The sequence below is a fragment of the Crinia signifera genome, chromosome 4, assembly GCF_055691185.1.
Source record: "Crinia signifera chromosome 4, ASM5569118v1, whole genome shotgun sequence".
Lineage (NCBI taxonomy): Eukaryota > Metazoa > Chordata > Amphibia > Anura > Myobatrachidae > Crinia > Crinia signifera.
The window spans coordinates 263,331,010-263,353,828 of NC_139220.1; the positions used below are offsets into that span (position 1 = coordinate 263,331,010).

Consider the following 22,819-nt stretch of genomic DNA (forward strand, 5'->3'; position numbering starts at 1 on the left):
CCAGCCCCAGACTCTTGGACCAGTCCTGGTTCCAAAAATAAGGGGGACAAAAAAACTGGGGGTCCCCCTATATTTTGGAACCAGCACGGGCTCCAACAGCCCGTGGTGTCATGCCACAGCGGGGGACCCTTTTTATGTACCATGCGCACCGTGGCTGGTCAGCCTTGGACGGGGTACCTGGGGGTGTGGGGACCCCCTCAACAAAGTTGTCTTCACCCTTCTAGGGCTGAAGCCCAGGGCTGTCCCCGGCATCCTTAGGTGGTGGACGCCGGACTGACGTGCAAAATGTAATTTAAAAAGTTGCTTTCTACAGTGGAACTACAAGTCCCAGCAGGCCTCCCCAGCATACTGGGACTTGGCGAAACTCCCTATTAAATGTGCGATTTTTGGAAAACGTGCGATACCGGCCATTTTTGAAAAAATGTATTAACCTATTACATTTCGTCCCAGGATTTTGCATGAATGAGGCAGTGATCAAACAATAATTTTCCAAATTGTGTGTAACAGAGCAAAAGTCAATTTTTAATTTACAGTTATTTTTTGTGTTGAGACAAATATTTTCAAATGTGACTATTTGTGTAATAGTGAAAATGCAGCAGTAAGGCCAAGATTTTTGATTGTCTGGTCGGGATCGCTAGGGTCTCAGATGGAAAACTCTGATAGAGTACTGGCGGCTGATCTTTGTGTGATGTTACTGATTTCTAACTGATCATTTTTCCTACAAAGGCCAGGCAAATAACACATAGAGAATTGGAATGTCTGGAATAAATCAAAGTAAATATGTGACCTTGCCAAGCTTGGCTGAATTGTTATGATTGTTACAACCAGCAGGGGGCCAGACTGGAGTGAGGGAGAACATGTTTTGCAGACAAACTTTTATACTAGCATCCATTTAGTTTAAAGGGACAGTGACATAAAAACAGACCGTTCTGTCAACAAAACAGCCGACCAATTCTTAGTACGGTTTTAACAATAATGCTAGTTTTCTCAAACTCCGCCATTACATTCAACATTTTTAGGATATCCAGGCCTGAGTAATACCTCCTAACTTTTGTCCTGTGCAGTGATGGCTAACCATGCTGTTGTTGAACTACACATCCCAGCATGCCCTGCATCAGTTTTAGCATGGCCAAATAGTAAAAATGTAGCACGGTATGCTGGAATGAGTAGTCCAACAACAGCTGGTGTGTCAAGGTTTGCCATCACTGGTCCTGTGGGACGCCGGAACTGTTGTGCCTGGAGTGCAGCCGTGCCAAAAAGGGGTGGGATCTTGTGTGGGAGGGCATCACGGCCCCCGTTTCCATCATTTTGGGGGTAAGTCCCAGCTCCCCTCCCTGCCTGATAGATGGCGTGCGTATGCTGTGATCTCCGGCTCCCTCAACTGTCCTCTCCACCATCAGGACACTGCGACCAGCTGGTGGGACAAGTGGGCAAGGCCTAATTAGTGTACTTTCCCTCTGTAATCGGGACAGTTGGGAGGTATGTTTGAGCACATGTGACTTAATTAGTATCTCAGTCACTTAGACTCAAGCCTGGTTATCCTTAAAATGGAGTGTTGGAAACGGTCTTAAAGTATTTGAATTAGTAAGGGCTTTTTAATCTACTTTTTGAGTAGATTATTCTCTTTACTTTAAGATTATGTGGACTGCTATTTTTTACAAGCCTAATTTTAAAGAGGAAAAGCACTTAGTGACATAGTGCCTTAAAATAATAATAATAATAATATATGCTTGGTTCAGAGAGACTCACACGGGTTGGGTGCAGAGGTGACTCCAGAGCTGTGGCTGCAGGGGGTGTGGTACAGGGGTCCGACAGTCAGGATCCTGACAGTCATTAGCCCAACGTCGGGATCCCGACTGGCCGGACCCAGACAGCATGGTGAGCACAACTAAGCTCCTTGCGGGCATGGTGGCTCGCTACACTAGCCACCTATTCTATTCTCCCTCTATGAGGGTCGTGGACCCCCACGAGGGAAAATAGCCGGTGGCCGTCGGGAACCCGGCTGTCGGTGTTTTGACAGTCGGATCCCGACGTCGGGTAAATGCCTGTCGGGATCCCGCCCGGCCAAAATTCAAATAGGGGCCATACCTCTGGATGGCTTTTTGGATGCTAATTAGGTTTAAATATATATATATATATATATATATATATATATATACAGGGCCGGTGCAAGGCACCAGAGCGCCCCAGGCAAGTCGGGGTAGGGGCGCCCCGGTGTCTGCCACCCGGGTACCTGTCCTGCGGCGCTGTAAAGCTGGCGGCAGCGGCGGCAGCGGGGGGTCCCTGCAGTCAATAAGAAATAACGAGCGCTATCCGCCGGGCTATGCGGAAGCGCTTCTGTTTTGGAAACACTGGCCGCACGGCGAACGCTGATTGGCTGAATCTCTGCCAATCAGCGTGAGGCCAGTGTTTCCAAAACAGAAGCGCTTCCGCATAGCCCGGCGGATAGCGCTCGTTATTTCTTATTGACTGCAGGGACCCCCCGCTGCCGCCACCGCCAGCTTTTACGCACATATACGCAGCAGGACAGGTACCCGGGCGGCAAGGGGGGGGGGGCGAAATACCGCCCTCCAGTGGCCGGCGCCCTAGGCAAATGCCTAGATTTGCCTAGTGATGGCGCCGGCCCTGTATATATATATATATATATATATATATATATATATATATATATATATATATATATATATATATATATATATATATATAGCAGACTCTTGTGTCGCGCCCAGAGAATTGATGTAATTTTTGTGGGGGCTGCCTATCTCACAAGATCCCCTGATGGAATGGGGATATGGGAAGGATATGGAGCACAGTCGTGAGTTGGCGCCCCTAGTAATGATCTTCACAATTTGATCAGTCCAGCCTTAATACAATTCACTCTAGTATATAGAATAAGAGTCCAAACAATTTCAAAAATGTATTAAAAAAGTCTCTTAATCCACACAGTGGCAACAATTCAATTGGAGTCGTTGTCTCCTTTTTAACCTTATACTGGTACTGCCATTAAAGAGAGACCTTATCCACTAACGTAACATCCGACTGCAAATATATTAGCAGCATATCCAGGAGAAAGGCCATCCGCCACCCAGCCGGTTGGTTTATCCACAGAAAACACACTAATAGGTGTTGTGAAGATTGTGAAGATCATCACTAGGGGCGCCAACTCACGACTGTGCTCTACATATATATAAATATATATATATATATATTTATTCAAATAAATATATTCTAGAAATACAATAATGATACTGTCAAAAAGTATCGATCTCACTGGCTTCAGTAGCACTATGGCATTATGGCAGCTATTAAATGTACTTTGTATAAAGGGTTGCATACTGAACTGCAGTTTTGTTGACCTTGAACGTGGTGAGTAAATGTTTATAACAGAATAGCTTAATCTGTTTGGAGGATATTGATTGGCTTGGCCTTCTCACTGTGGTTGGATGCATCATTTATTTGTATTCCAGGTGGAAGATAACCCTGTAACAATACGAACTGGCACCAAAGAGCGGCCTATACTGTAACAAGCTGCAGTCTGGGCACCAATCACGGGGAGAGATGCCTCCATTACCTATCCCAAGTGAGCCCCTTAGAATGTCAGCACCTGGTGCATGAACTCTGTCGCCTGTCCAACAGCGCCGAAAGAAGATAAAGCAGGATTTGATGTAACATCTGGTGTTGGCTTCTGCCTGGATATTGACTCTGCAAATCTCTAATTTCCCTCGGTACCTACTCCTACATCCTTCTCTGATTCAGACGGCACAAGAAAGGAGAGCGGTAGGAGGGGAGGGGGCAGCCTAATTGAAGCCACATTGGCTGTACCAATAATTTATATTCCATAAAGGAACAGAGACGGCTTGCACTGCACGGCATATAGCTCTTTATTCTGCAGCCAAGCGAAATTCCAACACCTTGAATTTTACGCCCTGCACGTTCTGCCAGGACAGAGCATGTGAAAGGAGCCTTTTCTATGATTCTTCTTAATGGCTAACAGATGGACCCAGACCTGCCTAGTTTAACACCTTCAGTGCCAAAGCTATTTGCTGAGCAATCTGGAACTCCTATTAACGCGCAGGTGTCACATTGGAGGGTCCTGTTCAATTATTTTCTTATATTTTTTTTTTTCTGTTGGGGAGAGTTAGATCCCCGGGGACTGAACCACTAACCCTAAGCAGATTGAAAGGCTGCAAATGACATTCCACATTCCTTGTGTCCCCACTGTTTATATGCTGAACACAGGCCAGGACTGACGGCAATATTTTGCACATTTTCAGGTCTGTTCTACTATTATGTTCCCCAGGCTCGCTCCATGATTCATTTTGCTATAAAATCACATTGCCTGTAAATGCGCCGCTGACTGGACTCCAACCCTGTCAGCAGATTACCGCCTCTTATTTGTCGCAGGGATAACTATCACCTGACATTAGATCTTTCTAAGTGACTGTGTTGCAGAGAGGCACTGCTATAAATTTAGATATTACGACATTTGGAAGAAATACAGAGATTCTTGCACTATATAAGAAATAAAGGACAATAAAAATATTACTGATCTGTTATAGGCCCTTATTCAGATCTGATCGCAGTACAAATTTGTTCTCAAAATGGGCAAAACCATGTGCACTGCAGGTGGGGCAGATGTAACATGTGCAGAGATTTAGATTTGTGTGAGTTATTTTGTTTCTGTGCAGGGTAAATACTGGCTGCATTATTTTTACACTGCAATTGAGATTTCAGTTTCAGCACACCCCACCCAAATGTAACTCTCTCTCTCTGCACATGTTACGTCTGCCCCACCTGCAGTACACATGGTTTTGCCCATTTTGAGAACAAATTTGTACTGCGATCAGATCTGAATAAGGGCCATAGTCCACATAATCTTACTTTTGCTTTGGTAATACATGGTCAATTTTGTGATTTAATAAATCAAGGTCAAGGTACAACATCCAGTCCCTATTTATTTACTTTTAAGCCATACACAGTTACTATAGTCACCAAGAAAAGTCCCCTCTTCAGGCTGCATGTCTACTAAGGGGTGTAACTAGATATTTGTAGGCCCCATAGCAAAAGTTTGCCAACCAATGGTGTTAAATGTGTATAGCACATGTAACTTAAACAGGGAAGATGGGCCACCCTTAGCTATGGGCCCCATAACAGCTCAACATCCTGTACTTATGGTAGTTACGCCCTTGAGTCTAGTCACACACATCGGGATATCTCATCTGTTATTGGTCAGACAGCCAGATATACACTGCACCACAGACAGTTCTCAGCTCCTATGCTTTCTGGCTGATGTTTTGATCACTTTTGAAAGCTGGCGGTGCTTTCACTCTAGTGGTAGCATGAGACGGAGTCTACAACCCACACAAGTGGTTCCAGTAGTGCAGCTCATCCAGGATGGCACATCAATGCGAGCTGTGGCAAGAAGGTTTGCTGTGTCTGTCAGCGTAGTGTCCAGAGCATAGAGGCGCTACCAGGAGACAGGCCAGTACATCAGGAGCTGTGGAGGAGGCCGTAGGAGGGCAACAACCCAGCAGCAGGACAACTGCCTCCGCATTTGTGCAAGGAGGAACAGGAGGAGCACTGCCAGAGCCCTGCAAAATAACCTCCAGCAGGCCACAAATGTGCATGTGTCTACTCAAACGGTCAGAAACAGACTCCATGAGGGTTTTATGAGGGCCCGACGTCCACAGGTGGGGTTTGTGCTTACAGCCCAACACAGTGCAGGACGTTTGGCATTTGCCAGAGAACACCAAGATTGGCAAGTTCGCCACTGGCGCCCTGTGTTCTTCACAGATGAAAGCAGGTGCACACTGAGCACGTGACAGACGTGACAGAGTCTGGAGACGCCAAGGAGAATGTTCTGCTGCCTGCAACATCCTCCAGCATGACCGGTTTGGCAGTGGGTCAGTAATGGTGTGGGGTGGCATTTCTTTGGGGGGGCCGCACAGCCCTCCATGTGCTCGCCAGAGGTAGCCTGACTGCCATTAGGTACCGAGATGAGATCCTCAGACCCCTTGCTGATGCGGTTGGCCCTGGGTTCCTCCTAATGCAAGACAATGCTAGAACTTATGAGGCTAGAGTGTGTCAGCAGTTCCTGCAAGACAAAGGCATTAATGCTATGGACTGGCCCTCCCGTTCCCCAGACCTGAATCCAATTGAGCACATCTGGGACATCATGTCCCAGACATCTGTCTCCATCCACCAATGCCAACTTGCACCACAGACTGTCCAGGAGTTGGTGTATGCTTTAGTCCAGGTCTGGGATAAGGAGTATGCCCAGGCATTGTAGGGAGGTCATACAGGCACGTGGAGGCCACACACACTACTGAGCCTCATTTTGACTTGTTTTAAGGACATTACATCAAAGTTGTATCAGCCTGTAGTGTGTTGTTTCCACTTTAATTTTGACTGTGACTCCAAATCCCGATCTCCATGGGGTAATAAAATTGATTTTTATTGATAATTTTTGTGTGATTTTGTTGTCAGCACATTCAACTATGTATAGAACAAAGTATTTAATAAGAATATTTCATTCATTCAGATCTAGGATGTGTTATGTTAGTGTTCCCTTTATTTATTTAAGCAGTGTACATCAGTGCTCTATTTCTGATGATCCTCTGCAACCAATTGTATTTTTTGTTGTGCTTCCCACAAAGGGAAGTCTATGGAGACAACGCTAAGGTGTACAATACAGGGTGTGGCCACAGAAAGCTCATTGTTATCAAAAGGTAGTGATAGAGCCGTTTGCTGAGCATAATGGGAAATTAAAAGGCTCTTGTGAAGCCATAAGCGATATAGCTGCTTGGCCTGAGGGGCACAATTGACAAGTTCTGACCAATCAGGCTGCATGATTATTTGAACTCAGATGTTTATTTATGGTGAGTCTATCATCTAGTCCAGGCCTAGGCTACAGCAGACAATGTCTCTCCTCATCCGATACTGCATCCTCATGCTGGACTTTTGTGGCCAGGAAACAACATATATCATATAAACTATGCCCTATAGTGTAAAATGATAGGTGTCATCCAACTAGAATTACTCTGATACCACTGCGGTGTGACATGAAACACTAGTAAAAGGTTTCCATGATAAAGCCATGTTATCTAAAGAAGATAGGCCCAGTAACGGTGTGGACTGAAGGAGAACACATACCTGAATTCGCCTCTGTTGTTGGTCACCCTGTCAGCAGGACAGTAGGATGCAGATGTCTCCAGAACCACCAGTTCCACCTTCTTGCTGATTACGCCCTGCTTGGTTGACACGCTACACTCCCACTCACCGTTAGCAGACAGCAAGATGTTGGAGAGGATGAGAGCGCTGGTGGGGCAAGGCAAGGAGAAGGGGTCAGTGGTCTAGGTTACAGGCATAAAGTAACACACAGAAATATAGCACTCTCACTGTCACATATCACTTCAAAGCAATCTGAAGTATAACTGTACATGGTCATGATATAACAATTTATTTGGCTACTACTAAATGCATTGAGTTACCTTCCTGGCTCCACTCGATGGGCCAGATGCACTAAGCTTTAAAAGTGCAAAAATGGAGACTGATAAACAGCCAGCCAATCAGCTCCTGCCTGACATTTTTCAAACACAGTCTGTGACATGGCACATTGGAGCTGATTGGCTGTTTTTTTTTTATCATTTTTGAAGTTTAGTACATCTGGCCCTATATGATTCAGTCTTCTTTCACCTGATCATATCATATCATTAATATCATACACAATACCAGATATAAAACTGTATTTGCTGTACAGAGCAGACCTGTGCTGTGTTAAATCAAAGGCTACAGAAATAAACATCTCTGTCTGTGTGATGTAAAGGCCTTGGTAAAGAAAAAAAAAGAAAAAAAAAGAAAGAAAAGGAATAAACAATAGATATATGGAGCTAAACAAAAAAAGAAGGCGTTATTACATCCATTTATTTAAATAAGATATTTTAAATGTTACCAAGACAGACCTGCCTATTCAAGTACCTATTAATGCAATGATGTTAATGGCAGTATTCACTCACACTACACCTGTCACAACCTCTGCAGTTCCTCTTTCTATGCTCTTGACTTGACTTAATTATGGTTAGTGCCGGAAGGGTAATCTTACCAGCACTGTGACCGCCTTTTACTGTCTCAGTACTGGTGGTGTTAGCACAGTCTGGCCTGTATCCCAGCACTGAGATACAGACCAGCTCATGCTAGTAGCACCAGATCTGAGAGCGACACTCCAAACAGGATAGATGAATGCACGGGTTTGTGACAGGTGCAGGGTGCTAGAGTGAACACTATATGAGCAGTAGCATCTTAAACTTTATGCTAATACTTCTACAAGCCCTGCCCTGGTTCACAGCTGTGTGGCTGCATGTGCAGGGACTGAGATGTACACTGTGAATATCTTTAGACATTCATCTGTTACGTGGCTGAGCTCGTAATTACTTCAGCGTCACACCTGCGACACCCACATAACATGCCGATAGGATATCATATACTGTATCCTGCATAGCCACATCCAAGTCACCGCTCAGGAATGTCGAATACATTTCTGATACTGTGTATCTCAATCGCTCCTCTTACTATGTGCGCTATTAATGAGGAACACATGTGCTATGTTACTTTTTAGCGACTTAGACACCTAATAAATATTGAACATATGCGGAAATTTCCTGGTTGCGCCTGACTTAGAGGGTTGTATGTACTAAAACAGAAATGCTTTAAAAACCCAGCTTTCAGGGTTTATCCCACTTTTCCAAATGTACTTAAGCCTAGATGTCAGGACTCCAAGGCGGGGGATAACCACTTATAGCTATATATAGCCTAAGGGCTGCTTTCTGCATCACCCTGTGGGGCAAATGTATTAAGCCTGGAGATAAAGTGAAAGGAGATAAAGCTGGTGATTTATCTCCTTTTACCTTATCTCCACTTTATCTCTTCTCCAGGCTTAATACATCTGCCCCAATGTGAGGTATCTGATTGGATCCCTGTCAGCATATCCAGTGGCTGCCTGGTTCACTCTGAGCATGAGTGCCAAGTGCATCACAAAGGGCTGGTCTTATCGGGAGAGCTGCCATTTGCGTTGCTAATAGCATTTGTAAGTACATATGTGATTAGTATCTTCGCAATGGGTTATCACAGAATTGCGAAGCCTAAATGAGGCTGGGTCTTTGTTATTGATGAGTGTGGGAGGTTCGATAAATTAAAGATTGAGGCCAACTGGCGTAGTGGATGCATTGTAAAATGCTGTCATTGGAATGATAAAGTTACTCACAAATGGCCGAACCTTTAGCTGTTGAAAAGTAAGCAAGAAAAACTACTCAATAAAGGAAATGAGAGTCAAGTTCCCTGCCAAATCAGAGAAGCAGAAGTTTAAAAAAAAAAAAAGTGTTGTGACGGAAGTTGAAATGAAAAGTGGATATCCGTGATTAAATCTCAGATGGCATTTATTGTACATTAGTAGGCGCCACGCACTAGAATTTCTTATCATACATACAAGGGGAAGTAAAAGACTTAGCATATTTAGGTGGCTGTTGGATGAATTAAGAGGCTGTTATTTATTTTCCATTTGGAACAGTTACAATGTAATGGAACATATGAACCATTTTCCATGGCAAGGAATGCTGGGAGTTCTAGTTCCACACTGGCACAGGTTGGTCAACTCTGCTCTAACTCATATCATTTGTCTTCCTGAGCATAAACAGCATGCTGTGAGAAAAGTGCAATGTGTGCATAATTCTACATTATTATTATTATCCTTTATTTGTATGGCGCCACAAGGGTTCCGCAGCGCCCAGTTACAGAGTACACATAATCAAACTGGAAAACAGTAACTTACAGTTGAAGACAATACAGGACAAATACAGGGTAAATGATTATAGGAACATCAGCCGATTGCTGCAACATAAGTATCAAGGTGACAGCAAACAGCATGCTTTGGTGCAGTCGAAGACTGCTGAAATAAGAAAGGATAAGCACAGATATGTCTGTGGCAATTCCTGACTACCTCATCCAGACTGTTGCCCACAGTTCCAATATCTGCTACTAAGATCCTGCTTTGCTGTGCATCCCATTCTGAGTAGCTTACAGACAGGATGCATTGTGGATATACTGTAGAACACAGTGGCGAAACAAGCGAGTTGTGGGCCCAGGTGCAAAAATAAGGTTGCCCCCCCCCCCCCCCCCTTCCCATACACACACACAAACACAAAAAAAACTGCATAGTGTCTTTTTTTTTTACTTCAGATGTAACGTCCATTACACATTGTGCCTCACACTGTTTCCCCCGTACACATTATGCCGCAAACCATAATGCTCATTACACATTATGCCACACATGTAATGCCAATTGCACATTATGCCACACATGTAATGCCAATTGCACATTATGCCACACATGTAATACCCATTACACATTATACCGTACACCAAAATGTCAGAGAGAGAAAAGGGAGAGACAGAGAGCAAGAGAGAAGGGATGTCAGGGAGAAAAAGGGGGAGAGAGGAAGTGAGAAAGAGGGGGTGTCAGGAAGAGAGAGAGAAAGAAAGACAGTGCCAGGTAGAGACTGTCAGAGATAGAAGGGAAGTGTGGGGAAAGAGGTGGGGAAGAGAGAAATAGAATAGAAAGTGAGAGCAGAGAGGGGGAAAAGAAGGAGGGGGAGAGGAAGCAGAGGAGGAGGTGGAGAGGAAGCAGAGGAAAGGGGAGGTCGAGAGGAGGAGAGGGAGCAGAGTAGACGGAGAGAGGAGGAGTGGAGGAGAGGATGGGGGATGGAGGGGACAGGATGAGGGGAAGAGGAGGGAGAGCAGAGAAGAGGGGGTGCAGAGGAATGGGGGAGGGAGAGCGGAGTAAAGGGGGAGTGGAGTAGAGGGAAGGGAGGAGAGGGGAGGGGGAACAGAGGGAGGGGAGCGGAGGAGGGGGGAGCAGAGGAATGAGTATGGGGAGCAGAGGATAGGGGTAGCAGAGCCGAGGGGAAGGGAGAGAGCAGAGCTGAGGTGGAGGGGGAAAGGCGGAGCAGAGGGGTAGCAGAGCATTTGATTTATCAATATACAGTAAATGCTAGAAAGCACAGTACAGTATGCTTTGAAATATCAACATAACTGCTATAATGAATATAAATAGTTCAATTATATTTTTAAAAATGAGTTCTCCATTGCTAGGCAAATTTTCACCTTCTTGATAGTATATTCTCTATTTTTGGTATTTTTATGTGTCAACCTTTTGTTAATGTCTACCTTTTTCATTGGAATTCTAACATAAAAACACAGAATTCCATGGCAGATAAGAACCACTTGGTTCATCTAGACAATGTAAGAAAAATTCTTATTTTAAATTTAATGTCGGGACACTTTCTTCAAAAGTCATAGCAAGGCCAAATCAAGCCACCGGATCGGATATTGGGCACCCGATATAAGCACCAAGGCTTCTGGAGCTGTATGGACAACACAGCCCAGCAGTAGGACACAGGACGGGAAACTGCTTTGTGGTTGATGTATATTACTGGCATCCATTAAAGACCCTTTTCCTTCCCCAATTTTTTTTTTTATGCCAATTCAAATCCTTTAGATTTGTGTCTTTAAAACAGAAACCAAGGGCCTGCCTAGCTGTGTCAGGGTAGGGTTTTTATCATTTTTAAATAGACAGCTGTAACACCCACGTGATGAGTCCATAAAAGTCGCACCGAAGTCCCTTTATGGTACCAAATGTAATTAAATAGGAACCTATTACCTCTAACTCTGCTAATCTAGAATTCTAAGAAAACAATCATTTTATACTAAAAAATGTTCAGTGTTAAAAGCCAGTACTCATGGCAGAGGCCTCATCCTTAGTCACAGGCATTAGACAGGAAATGTTAGAAGGAACAGGAAAGAGACTTATTAAAGAATTCAAGAAGTGAAATAAAAAAATAAAATCCACTTCTAAAAGAAATAGTAATAACATGATGTATCTATTTTTATATACTATGGAGGCAGAAAATGTTACAGTGCATCCATTGCTAATACCCCTTTCACACCAGAAAATGGGAATATGGCCCAGGAATCATGCCGGGCCATTCCAGGGTTGGCCCCTTTCACACCAGAAAAGTCCCTGCATTTTCTGGTGTGTGAAGGGGGTGGAATGGAGGCGGGGAGGAGGCTTGCTTGCTTGTCCTCCGTGCAGGCCAGGCATCCACACGGGCGGCGGGCGCAAATGACGGGACAGCCGGTGGATGAAGATGAAGCAGTTCTCCGGTGCCCTCACTGCCGCCGGAGAGCTGCGTCATCTTCATCCGCCGCCTGTCCCGTCATTTGCGCCCGCCGCCTGTGTGGATCCCCGGCCGGACAGCACACCGAGGACGCGCAACCCGGGTAAGTTTCCCCTACCCCATTCACACCGGCCAGGTCCCCGGGTTAAACCCGGGCACAACCCTGCTCCATGAAATTTTTTGCCGGGATTTTGGCCTGGCAACCTTTCACACCTGCGTTAGTCGCGGGTTGTTCCCGGACCCAACCCGGGAAATTATGCTGGTGTGAATGGGGGGATGACGACCTAGCGGCCGTATGTAATGCGCGTGGGAGGTGGGGGCCGTATGTAACGCACGGGGGGGGGGGGGAGATCGGCAGTATGTAATGCACGCAGGGGGGGGGGGCTTTGGGGGCAGCTCACCTGCTGCTGCTTCTTTCTGGGAGCCTGGTGCTGTGCCGCTTGAAGGTCCTGGGAGGTGCTGTGCGGTCATTTTGGATTTGGGCGAAGTGCTTTTTAAAGAGTTTTGGGCCGGCCCACCGGGAAGTGGCCCAGTTTCCCGGTGGGCCAATCCGCCCCTGCTTACATAGAGTGGAGGCAGCCATTTTGTGAGTGGAACTAGCATATCCAATACATCGAAACTTGTGACAAAACTGAGGTAATGGTGTAGATTGGAGTGGCCATTAAGTACTGATTTAAACTGGGACAGTTCATGGACATACAGTAAATTAGATATAACAGGTGAGGGCAGTGGTTGAATCTGAGAGTTTTGTTTGCAAATGATGTATTCCAGCATCACTGCTAAATCATGGGTGACATCAATTCAGCGGGCTTGGGAGACGGCGGGGTTGTTGAGGGTATTTTATGGTGAGCAGGTGACTCAGGGTGCAGTGAAGGAAACTAAAATCTGTTTTGGAAACTCTAAAGCCCCATACACACTAAGCGATATTTTAAACCATATCGCTCATTTCCCCGCTTCTGAGCGATATTGTTTAAAATATTGGTTGGTGTGTATGCTGAAAATTGTCACGTATGTGCTCTACCACGGGTCGCTAACGATGCCCTATATCAGGACCTGATTAAAGGTTCCAGGTGTCATAGAGCTAGTGCACATGCAGCTCCCCTTGTAATCCTTCTAAACATCCCTGTATGGGCGCTCAGGGAATCACCAGTCATACTGCCCATGTACATGTAACGAAGGTTATACAACTGGCATATAGGATCTAAAGAAGACTTTGGGCCAAATGTAACAGGGTGTGAGAATCAGATTTAGGAGAGTTTTCTCATTATTTTTTTTAAAGCAGCAAATCATTTACAATTAAAAAAGCCATTTCGTTTTTGCCGTGTAAATGATTGCTCCTTTAAAAAAATGGAAAACGCTCCCAAGATCTCTCACTTTCTAAACCTCACACCCTATTATATTTGGCTTTAGGCTGCCCGGCTGGTGCTGTAGCACAATGTACATAAAGTAGTGGTCCATCAGTAAGTTACATTGGCACAGCCATCTGGCAGTCACCTTAAGAACTTTACCCTCCACAGTTCACCAGGATGGGTGATAGCTAACAAGCATGGAATAAATTAGGACTTAATTGTATTCCTAGGCTGTCACCTGCAAGAGACCCCCCCACCTCCAGTCCTGGCGACGCCATAGGCTGCAGCCTAATAAACCTATTGGTTAATCAGGCTTTGTCCTCCATTGTTCTGCATGTCTCAATATCGCTGGGTACACACACCGCGTATTGTGTACCCAGCTTATGGTGCATTAAAAAAAACCGCAGCATCCACTGCACCATGTCTACGGAACAATAGTGTCTTCATCTGGTTCTACTGGAACCTCTGTAGCTCATTAAAGGGGGGGAGGTGTCAAACCTTGGAGAGAGATAAAAGGGCAGATTTAACAAATGATATATTTATTATTACTCCTAATTAATATTACATTGTGCTCCAGCCAATCAGATGATTGGTTGGAACCTTATCTCTCTCCATGTTTTGATACCACTATACCTAAATGCTGGCATCTTATCATTATATACTAGAATGCAGTGTCACACTTTCCCACTATAACTAACTAGGCACTAGTCAATTGGTAACAAGGAAATTCTGAAAATACTACCAGGACCCCCATGGAAAGCATGTACGATAATAGGTAAAGAGACATTTTATAAAATTATGGTTTTTTTTATTTTTTTTTAATGTATTTTATCATAAAAACTGAAAATAGGAAACATGCTGGGAAAGATAACTTGAGGGAAATGATCTATTTTGGTCACAGTAAGAAGGAAGTTGACGCCAGGAGAAATATAAATAAACGTAGGTGTAGGGTAGTTGATGCAAGGAAACTGTCCCAGAGCGCAGGAAGGTTTGTCAGCAGTATAGCAAAATAATCTTCCCGATGCTGGGAATAAGCTGCTAAAGTATAAATACAGGGCATTATCCACCGGTAATATTAATATCAACTTCAGGGGGAATGAAGTGGCAGCTTGGTACCATTTTGGCAAGGTCGACCATTCCTGGGTGCCGACATAGTCCTTGTTGACCAGCAGTCTTCGACCTAGACATTGTTGACCCAGGGACCACATACCCATCCGGATTATAATGGCAGCCCTGTAATTATAAATATTTTATACTGTATTCTTTTTAGTGGGTGTGGTCATGGGTTTTTAAGCCCCCCCCCCCCCCCCCCCCCCCCACGCATTACTGTGAGTCAGCATGGCTTTCTACCACCCTGGAAACATGCTGCATGTGGCACAGGACTGACATTAGGACAGGGGTTCTCAAATTCGGTCCCCAGGACCCCTTACATTTCACGTTTTCCAGGTCACCCGGCAGGTGCACAGGTGCACTCATTACTGACTGACACATTTTAAAAGATCTATTTGACTTGTGGTGCTGTGAGGAGACCTGCAAAACATGCACTGTGTGGGGTCCTGAGGACCGAGTTTGAGAACCTGTGCAGAATGTGTAGAACAGATGTCCGGAGTTCTCCTCCAGGCAGATTACACAACAATAACGAGGGCCGCTCTTGGGTAAACAAGATGAATAACAATTTATTAAAACACACAAACATATACAATATTTAAAAGCACATAGGTTCACTGCGACAAATAATTAATTCACTAAATTTGTATGCATATGTGAATCTTTTTCTTTCACCCTTTTAGGGTCAGGCATAAATGTTTAAACAAGTAGACCAAGTTCAATCCCTTAGTTTAGGCTGACAGTGTCCGCTTTTTTCAATAAGACTATATGGAAATGAAGATGGCTAGTGTGCACACTTTCAATTTTGTAGCAAAGCACTTAGCGTGAGTTGTGCATGCAACCAAGGAGCAAGGACTTCTGTTTTTTGGGCTGGTGCAAACAGTGTCCGTCCTGTCTCTGTGTAAACTCTTACCGATAGGTATTGAGGGCAGTTCAGAATGTCACTCTATGGAAGGATATGCACCGCAGCGCACGCTCTCTCCGTTCCCCGCTCAGCTGACCTGTAATGTGCAGGAGATCAGCCGGCTGCAGTGTCCCAACAGAAGCCGCCTCCTCGTTACAGCCTTCCCCGTTGTAGATCTCACACGGCGCTCTGCCACAGCGTCCGTGATTGTGGGTCAACTATGTGGCTGGAGGAGATGGTTTTTCCGGCTCTGTGTCTGGCAGGTGATGGATTACGGGGGCGTCCTTCCAGAGGTCCTTCTTCTTTTTCCATCTTTTTGGATCAAATGTTGTATGTTTGGCAAAAAAACGTGTCAACCATATATGTAACGACCATTGTCATGTAGACATTTTGAACGTGTCAACTTAAAGCATGTTGACCATATGGTGTTGACATATGAACTGTCAACCTAGGCACTGTCTATCTATGATCCGCATACCCAGGTGCTCACCGAGCCCCATATGAGTTCTCTATCTGCCACATCCACAATTCAGACTTCAGATGAACTTCTGCAATGTGCTTTCACTTTGAGCTGTGACTGTTTTTAGCCCACAGACTCCCACCCCCCAGTCCCTATCTCCTCCTACCTCCAATCTCTAACTTCACAGCTCCCTCTCTCCATATCCAGCAAGACCTGTGTCCCTGCAAAAATTGCTTTCACTTTCTGTTATGACATTTTTACGCACTCAAAGAAATAATTTGGTCCATCAAGTGTATTCTAGTGGTCACTGGTGGAATTACACCTCAGAAGTATTTATTATTTTATGTAGATAGGAAACGAAAGCCCTCCACATCCACTATTAAGCGTTTCTGTGGGATGTGAGTCCTACAAACAATTTTATATACATGTTTTACCAAAGTTTGCACCCAACACATGACTTTTATGGACTTTGTGGCAAATTATTGTACCGGATATCTGTCTTAAGAACATATAATAATCTATCATTATGCATTTTATCTAGTTTATATACCACTGTAAAACTGACAATCCTCCCGTCCTTATTTATCACTAACCCACAGAGCTTTCATACAAATAGCTGACCAGAATGAAGCACGTGTGAACCAAAGTGAACTGTACATGATGCTAATGTTTCGGCATAGTAGCCTGGAGAACTTGGCAATCTCACTCGCATTGTCTAAGCTTGCTACACATAAACTTAATATGATGTATACGTTTTGTCTGAGCACCAGGATTGTGTCACTCACAATGGAGGAGAAAATAGCTTTGCTGGAAAGCAGAGAGGAACAGTATAAACAAAGCATGCATCTTGGAATCACTGCCCAGGCAAGTAAATGACAGACATGAATAATGCGAAGAAATATGGGAACGCTGGCTGAAACCCGTCATATAGTTTACACTAACCAGCATCTGCACAACTGGAACATAGCCAGCCCTCTTCCTGTTACAGTTACCAAGTCCCCTCCATTCTATAGGGTTGGTAACCTGTAAATGAAATCTGGTTTTCTGCAAAAGGTAAATTATAGCCATGGAGAGGGATTGTTGGTGACTACAATTACAGCACGCGGATATGTGTGTGTGTGTGTGTGTGTGTGTGTGTGTGTGTGTGTGTGTGTGTGTGTGTGTGAGGGGTAGGACCTGCCTCTATGATAGTATGTCTGATAATCACATGGAGATGCTGCCTGCTATTTTGCAGAGGATTAATTAGATCAATTAATATAATCAGAATTACCAAGTCAAATTCAAAACTGATCATATCTAAGTAGGGTTACCACCTTTTTGTTGAGAGATTCCCAGACAGTGGCCCGCCCCTTGATCCACCCCCAGTCTACCCATTGACCCACCCCAGCCCCGCCCCTTGACCCACCTTATCACGTATTTTTTTAACCAGTGCTCCAATTCTATTCTTGGTTTTGCACACCGTAATGCCACTTACAAGTTATGCCACACACAGTAATGCCTATTGCACGTTATATTCTCTATGTCAAGAGGTTACATGCTCTCTGCCAGGGGTTACATGCTCTATGGCAGGAGTTACATGATCTGCCAGGGTTGTATGCTCTAAGCCAAGGGGTTACATGCTCTTTGCCAGGGGGGTGTGAGGTGAAGCCAGGCAGGGTTAGCGGTGCGGACAGGGTGAGCAGAGCTTGCGCCAGGCAGCCGGGCCGAGAACTAAAGGATTCCAGTATTTGCTTTGATTGTCTGACTGTCACTCTGGCTGCCCATATCTTCCTGTCCCCCCTGGCCCTTTTCAATTTTCACTGAGCTGGAGTCAGCTGCTGGCTGCTTGTTTGATCTCCGTGGCCTGGGCGCTTCGGCTGGGGCCTAGGGTATGCTGTCCCCCCTTTTTCAATTTTGAGCTCTCCTCAGTCCGTTGAGCTGCTGCTGGCCTGGCTGCCTTGCTCGCTTTCCACAGCCTGGCTGGGGCAAACCAACCTGAATTACCCCTTCATCTGTTTTCACTGGTGTACTTTCTACCTGTGGGACATTTACTACATTTTTTTTTATAAACAGCAACTTTTGACTTCTGTGCAGGGAGACAGGACGGACAGGACGGCAGGTGGAGTGCTAAAAGCTAACAATATAATATTGAGGCTTTTATATGGTAATGCTCCAACAGATTTGAACTGAAATTAAATTTACAAGTATGTATATTGATGACTATCCCCACATAGCTAATGTCTGATAGGACAGTACTTGTTATGAAGTAAAAGACTGCAGTAATTTACACACCATACTACAGTCACTGGAATCTGCTCAAGAATGTGGGTATCACGTGTTTGCTTTGCTGTTGCTGTAACAATGAACATGCACAGACTAGGTGGGCCAAGTGACTCCGATCTGCCGTCAATTGCTCGGTTTCTTGGAGCACCTTGGCAGGGGAATTGTACATCCGATAGGAGTCCCTTAACGCACAGGATGTACCTTCACGCTGAGAGGAAACGGCTGATTTGCCAGCTAGGAATAAACAGTTTATCAGGGCTGGAGTCGGCAGGATGCTACGCTGTAATACCAGAGCCATTTGCTAAATTTAAACGCAGACACTGAATGTAAACAAGACATTCCTGCTCTCCCTATACCCAAATGCAACTTGTCGAAGAACTACATTCCCTGATTCTAAAACCATTGTATGATGTACGCATGTATTTCACATGACTCATGCAAACAGCACATGCAGTTTAAAAAAACAGCGGCTGATGGATTTATTTTCTTTGGTCCTCAGGAGAGGATGATACGGGTTTCTACTAGCAGGCCTGATGGCGTAGTTTGTTGCTTCAGCCTAAGTAACTTATTTTAATGTTAAACATATGCAGGGCTCTTGCTAGGGAATGCTGCAATCAATGACACCACCATTGTTGCTGCCACCAATTCAGAAGTTAAAAAGAAACAATGACAAAAGGTAGGATTATATCATAGCAGGGGGCAATGTTGAACGAACCCAAAGCAACCAATCAGGTACTTTCTTTTATTTTGTAATATGCACTAGATAGAACACAGCTCCTTGCTCATTGGCTGCAAAATACTGTGGGTGAGATTCTCTATTACAGAAATGCGGTAAAAACCCTGTTATCTGGGTTTTTACCGCATTTCTGTATTCTCTAACCTCCCTCCGCAGTGTCACAGCTGCGGAGGGAATCGCCAGCAAAAGCTGGCGGTTCCCTGCAGAAGCCTATGGGCTTCTTACCCGTCACGTCACGGATCCCTCCCAGCATGCCCCGCGGCCGGCGCGTCAGTCTGCGCATGCGCAGATGGACTCCCGGGTCATAGACCCGGAAGTCCAGCAACGGCGCCGCATCGCAAGGGACAGCTCTTACCGCAAGAGCTGTCCCTTGCGTTAATGACCGCATATTTTAGAGAATATGCGGTCATTAGAAATGCGGTGGCCGGCGAAGAGGGCTGCGGATTTTAGAGTATCCCGCCCTGTATCTGCTTTTTCCATTTTGTTTTTAAAAAGACGGAGTTTTATAACATTATACATCAAGTAGTTTCCCAACTAGGGGCAGTATGGATGGTGTAATGGTTACATTATTGCCTCACAGCACTGAGGTCATGGGTTTGATTCCCACCATGGCTATAACTGTGCAGAGTTTGTATATTCTCCCCGTGCTTGCGTACGTTTCCCTCAGGTACTCCGGTTTCCTCCCATTATCCAAAAATATACTGGTAGGTTAATTGGCTCCCAACAAATTAATCCTAGAATGTCTGTGTGTGCGCACGAACACGTGGTAGACAATATAGATTGTAAGCTCCACTGGGGCAGGGACTGATGTGAATGTTCAAATATTCTCTGTAAACGCTGCGGAATATGTATGCGCTATATAAGAATCTGTTAATAAATAAATAATAAATAACGACTAATGACTTACATTTTAGGGACATCTGTGTTTGAGTACATGTGACTTCATCAGTGCATCACACTTTTTTTCATTCAACCATGTGTGCTCAGACAGGGATACCCTTAACACCTGCACTGCTGTGAGGGTTTATGAGGTTCAAAGAATTTGGTCAACACTGGGTTAAGGTACTGTAACTCATGCTCATCTACTTTCTTGGAAAGGCGGCCTAGTCCCCCCCCTATGGCCATCCATTGCATCCCACTTTCTGAATCATGTTATTGTAGCCCCAGCTTTATAATGTATTAGTGGTAGAGTCATCATGAGGCAATTGCAGCACTACAACCCTGCACTAGGCTGTGGTCAACCCCCCCCCCCCCCGCACATCCCACCAGGTGCCACAAAGTAGGCAAGTATGAAGTAGTTTGTCTCTCCTCAGCTGTTGTAGACAGACAAATCCCAGCATGCTTTGCTGTGTTGCTGATAAATTAAAGATAATAATAATCATAAGAACAATAAAGTGTAATGTTGAAAGCCAGAAGTGCCCAATTCTTGAACTTAATCGTGCCCTATATAAGAAACACTCAGTGAATCAGATCCTGTACCTGGTAATGAAGGTGCAGTCATGTACGATTGTCCCCTCCAGTATAATGCCCTGTTCTTCATCTTCCTCCACTTGCTTCCCATTGTGGTACCAGATGATTTGGCTACTATTGCCCAAGTAACTTGCAGTACACTGGATAGGTATTCGGTCACCCTGAAACACAACTTGCCGCAAGGATGGGATGAGCTGATGTGTGTGAAGCTCTGGGGTTCCCTCTGTAATGATAACACAGGGGACAAAAATACTGGTGACTATTTAATGAAAGAGAACAACCCAGGATGTATTCTTTACCTCCAATTAAATTGTAAAAACCCACAAAACTCTTCTATTAGTTATCACCACAGATAACACATAAGGAAATATTAGATAAAGGAACTTTGTCCCCTTCTGTGATGTCCCTTACCACAAGTCAGCTGGCTTTCCCTCAGGTTCCGCAAAGGCCGGTCTCTCAGGGCACTGGGATAGGCACACAATGTCTTGTCGGAGATTTGAACGGAGCCATTCTTAGTCCACGCAGCCACCCATTGCAGGTCACAGTCACAGGTCAGGAACTCTGTAGAAAAGTCCCTAAATGAACACAAGCCAAGATCAGTATGAGCCCACCAAGGGCGCAATGTACTAAGCCATGAAAAGTGATAAAATGGAGAGTGATAGACAACGCACCAATCAGCGCCTGCCTGTCATTTTTCAAACAAAGCCTGTGGCATGGCAGTTAGGAGCTGATTGGCTGGTGGTTTATCATGCTCCATGTTATCAATTTGCAAGCTTACTACATCTGGCCCCAAGACCCTACAGGTGGCAGATTGCTGGCTGAATACTCACACAAGCTTCAGGGATAGAAGCTCATCGAAAACTCCTGGGCTGAGGCTAGAGAAGATGTTTCCAGACATGGTGCTAAGAATAGCAAAACAGAATTGAATAAATTCAGTATCTTTATTAAAAAGTTGCCATTCTATAATATACAGCAAAAACCACCATGCATTTCCAAATCTTGGATATAAGGCAGGCCTGCGTCATTTATTTTAAAATGATGTTCTCTGGTAAAATGTGTAACATAATTGAAGAAACAAAGGACATATCTTTATACAAAGCCACTTAAAATATATATATATTTATATATATATATATATTTGCCAGCCTACATATGTGGCCAATTGTAATCGAGTGAGAGTTTCAAAAAATGAGAGATTTTGGGAGAGTTTTCCCATTTTATTAAAGCAGCAACAAGGCAAAATCAACCTGGATTTGCATTTTCAATGATTGCCACTTTAAAAAAAAGGGAACACTCTCCCAAAATCTCTCACTTTCTGAAACTCTCACCCTATTACATTTGGCCCATGATATTTTGATGAAGTGAGCTTATTTTTGGGAATGCAAGAAAAAAAAAATCTTTTGAGAATGTTTTAATAATTAGAGACTATGGTAACTCCTGGCAGAGATGCAGCTGACAACAGCACAAGGTAATAATAACACCGCCCCTCAGGGAACGTGCTGAGGGTACAACCATAGGAACACTAGAATTACAGACTTCATTACAACCTGGAACAGTGTACATATCTAACTCTGTAGACGTAGTATGGTCATGTGACTGTGGCTATGAGGGACAGGCCGTCCTACTCTGTGACTACAAATAGCAAAAGTATTCTGAGGTAAAGCAAACTATTGTCCCAAAATAGAGCATGGCCCAGCCAATGCTTAGTCAGAGTGTTTTACAGCCATGGAAGTGTCAGAGGAGTGCTGGCATGTGAATAGTGGGATATTTTAAGCAGTGGGCACTTCTTTCTCGGCCTTGTGGTTGCAGAAATAAGAGGGTCTATTCCAAGCTCTGCATGAATCCGTCGCCAAAATACATTTTTTTATTTTTTATTATTTTAAACTTAGAAAATTCCTAAATCATCTTCTCTGTGAGAGATCTAAACAAAATAAATATCTCAGCATTTCCCTGCCATGGTCTTTAAAATCAGATTGTTCGGAGCGTCTAAAAGTCCCGAGGTCAAGAAACAGAAATACATATAGGATCGCCAGATGGAACATCATCTGGATTATAAGAAATGTGTTATTATTTTATAGTTACAGGAGGTATGATTGTGATACTACACTATAATGCAGGGTTCTGATATCATAACAAGTCACAATCACTATATAGGTTTGGTATGTGATCACACAGCTCAGGTAGTATTAATGTTTTACTGATCACACAGGTCAGGTAGTATTTGTGTATTAGGGGAGCACACAGGTCAGGTAGTATTTGTGTATTAGAGGAGCACACAGGTCAGGTAGTATTTGTGTATTAGGG

General features: G+C 44.4%; 1 protein-coding gene across 1 annotated transcript in view; it reads right to left on the reverse strand.

The window, feature by feature from the left end:
* ADGRA2 (adhesion G protein-coupled receptor A2) overlaps positions 1-22,819 on the reverse strand; it is a 150,407-nt gene that overhangs the window by 21,368 nt on the left and 106,220 nt on the right. The window contains exons 5-8 of the mRNA XM_083184476.1: positions 21,346-21,417; positions 20,927-21,090; positions 20,525-20,738; positions 7,153-7,317 (exon numbers count right to left, since the gene is read on the reverse strand). Coding sequence (XP_083040602.1) covers positions 7,153-7,317; positions 20,525-20,738; positions 20,927-21,090; positions 21,346-21,417 — 615 coding nt within the window. The remainder of the gene's footprint in view (positions 1-7,152; positions 7,318-20,524; positions 20,739-20,926; positions 21,091-21,345; positions 21,418-22,819) is intronic.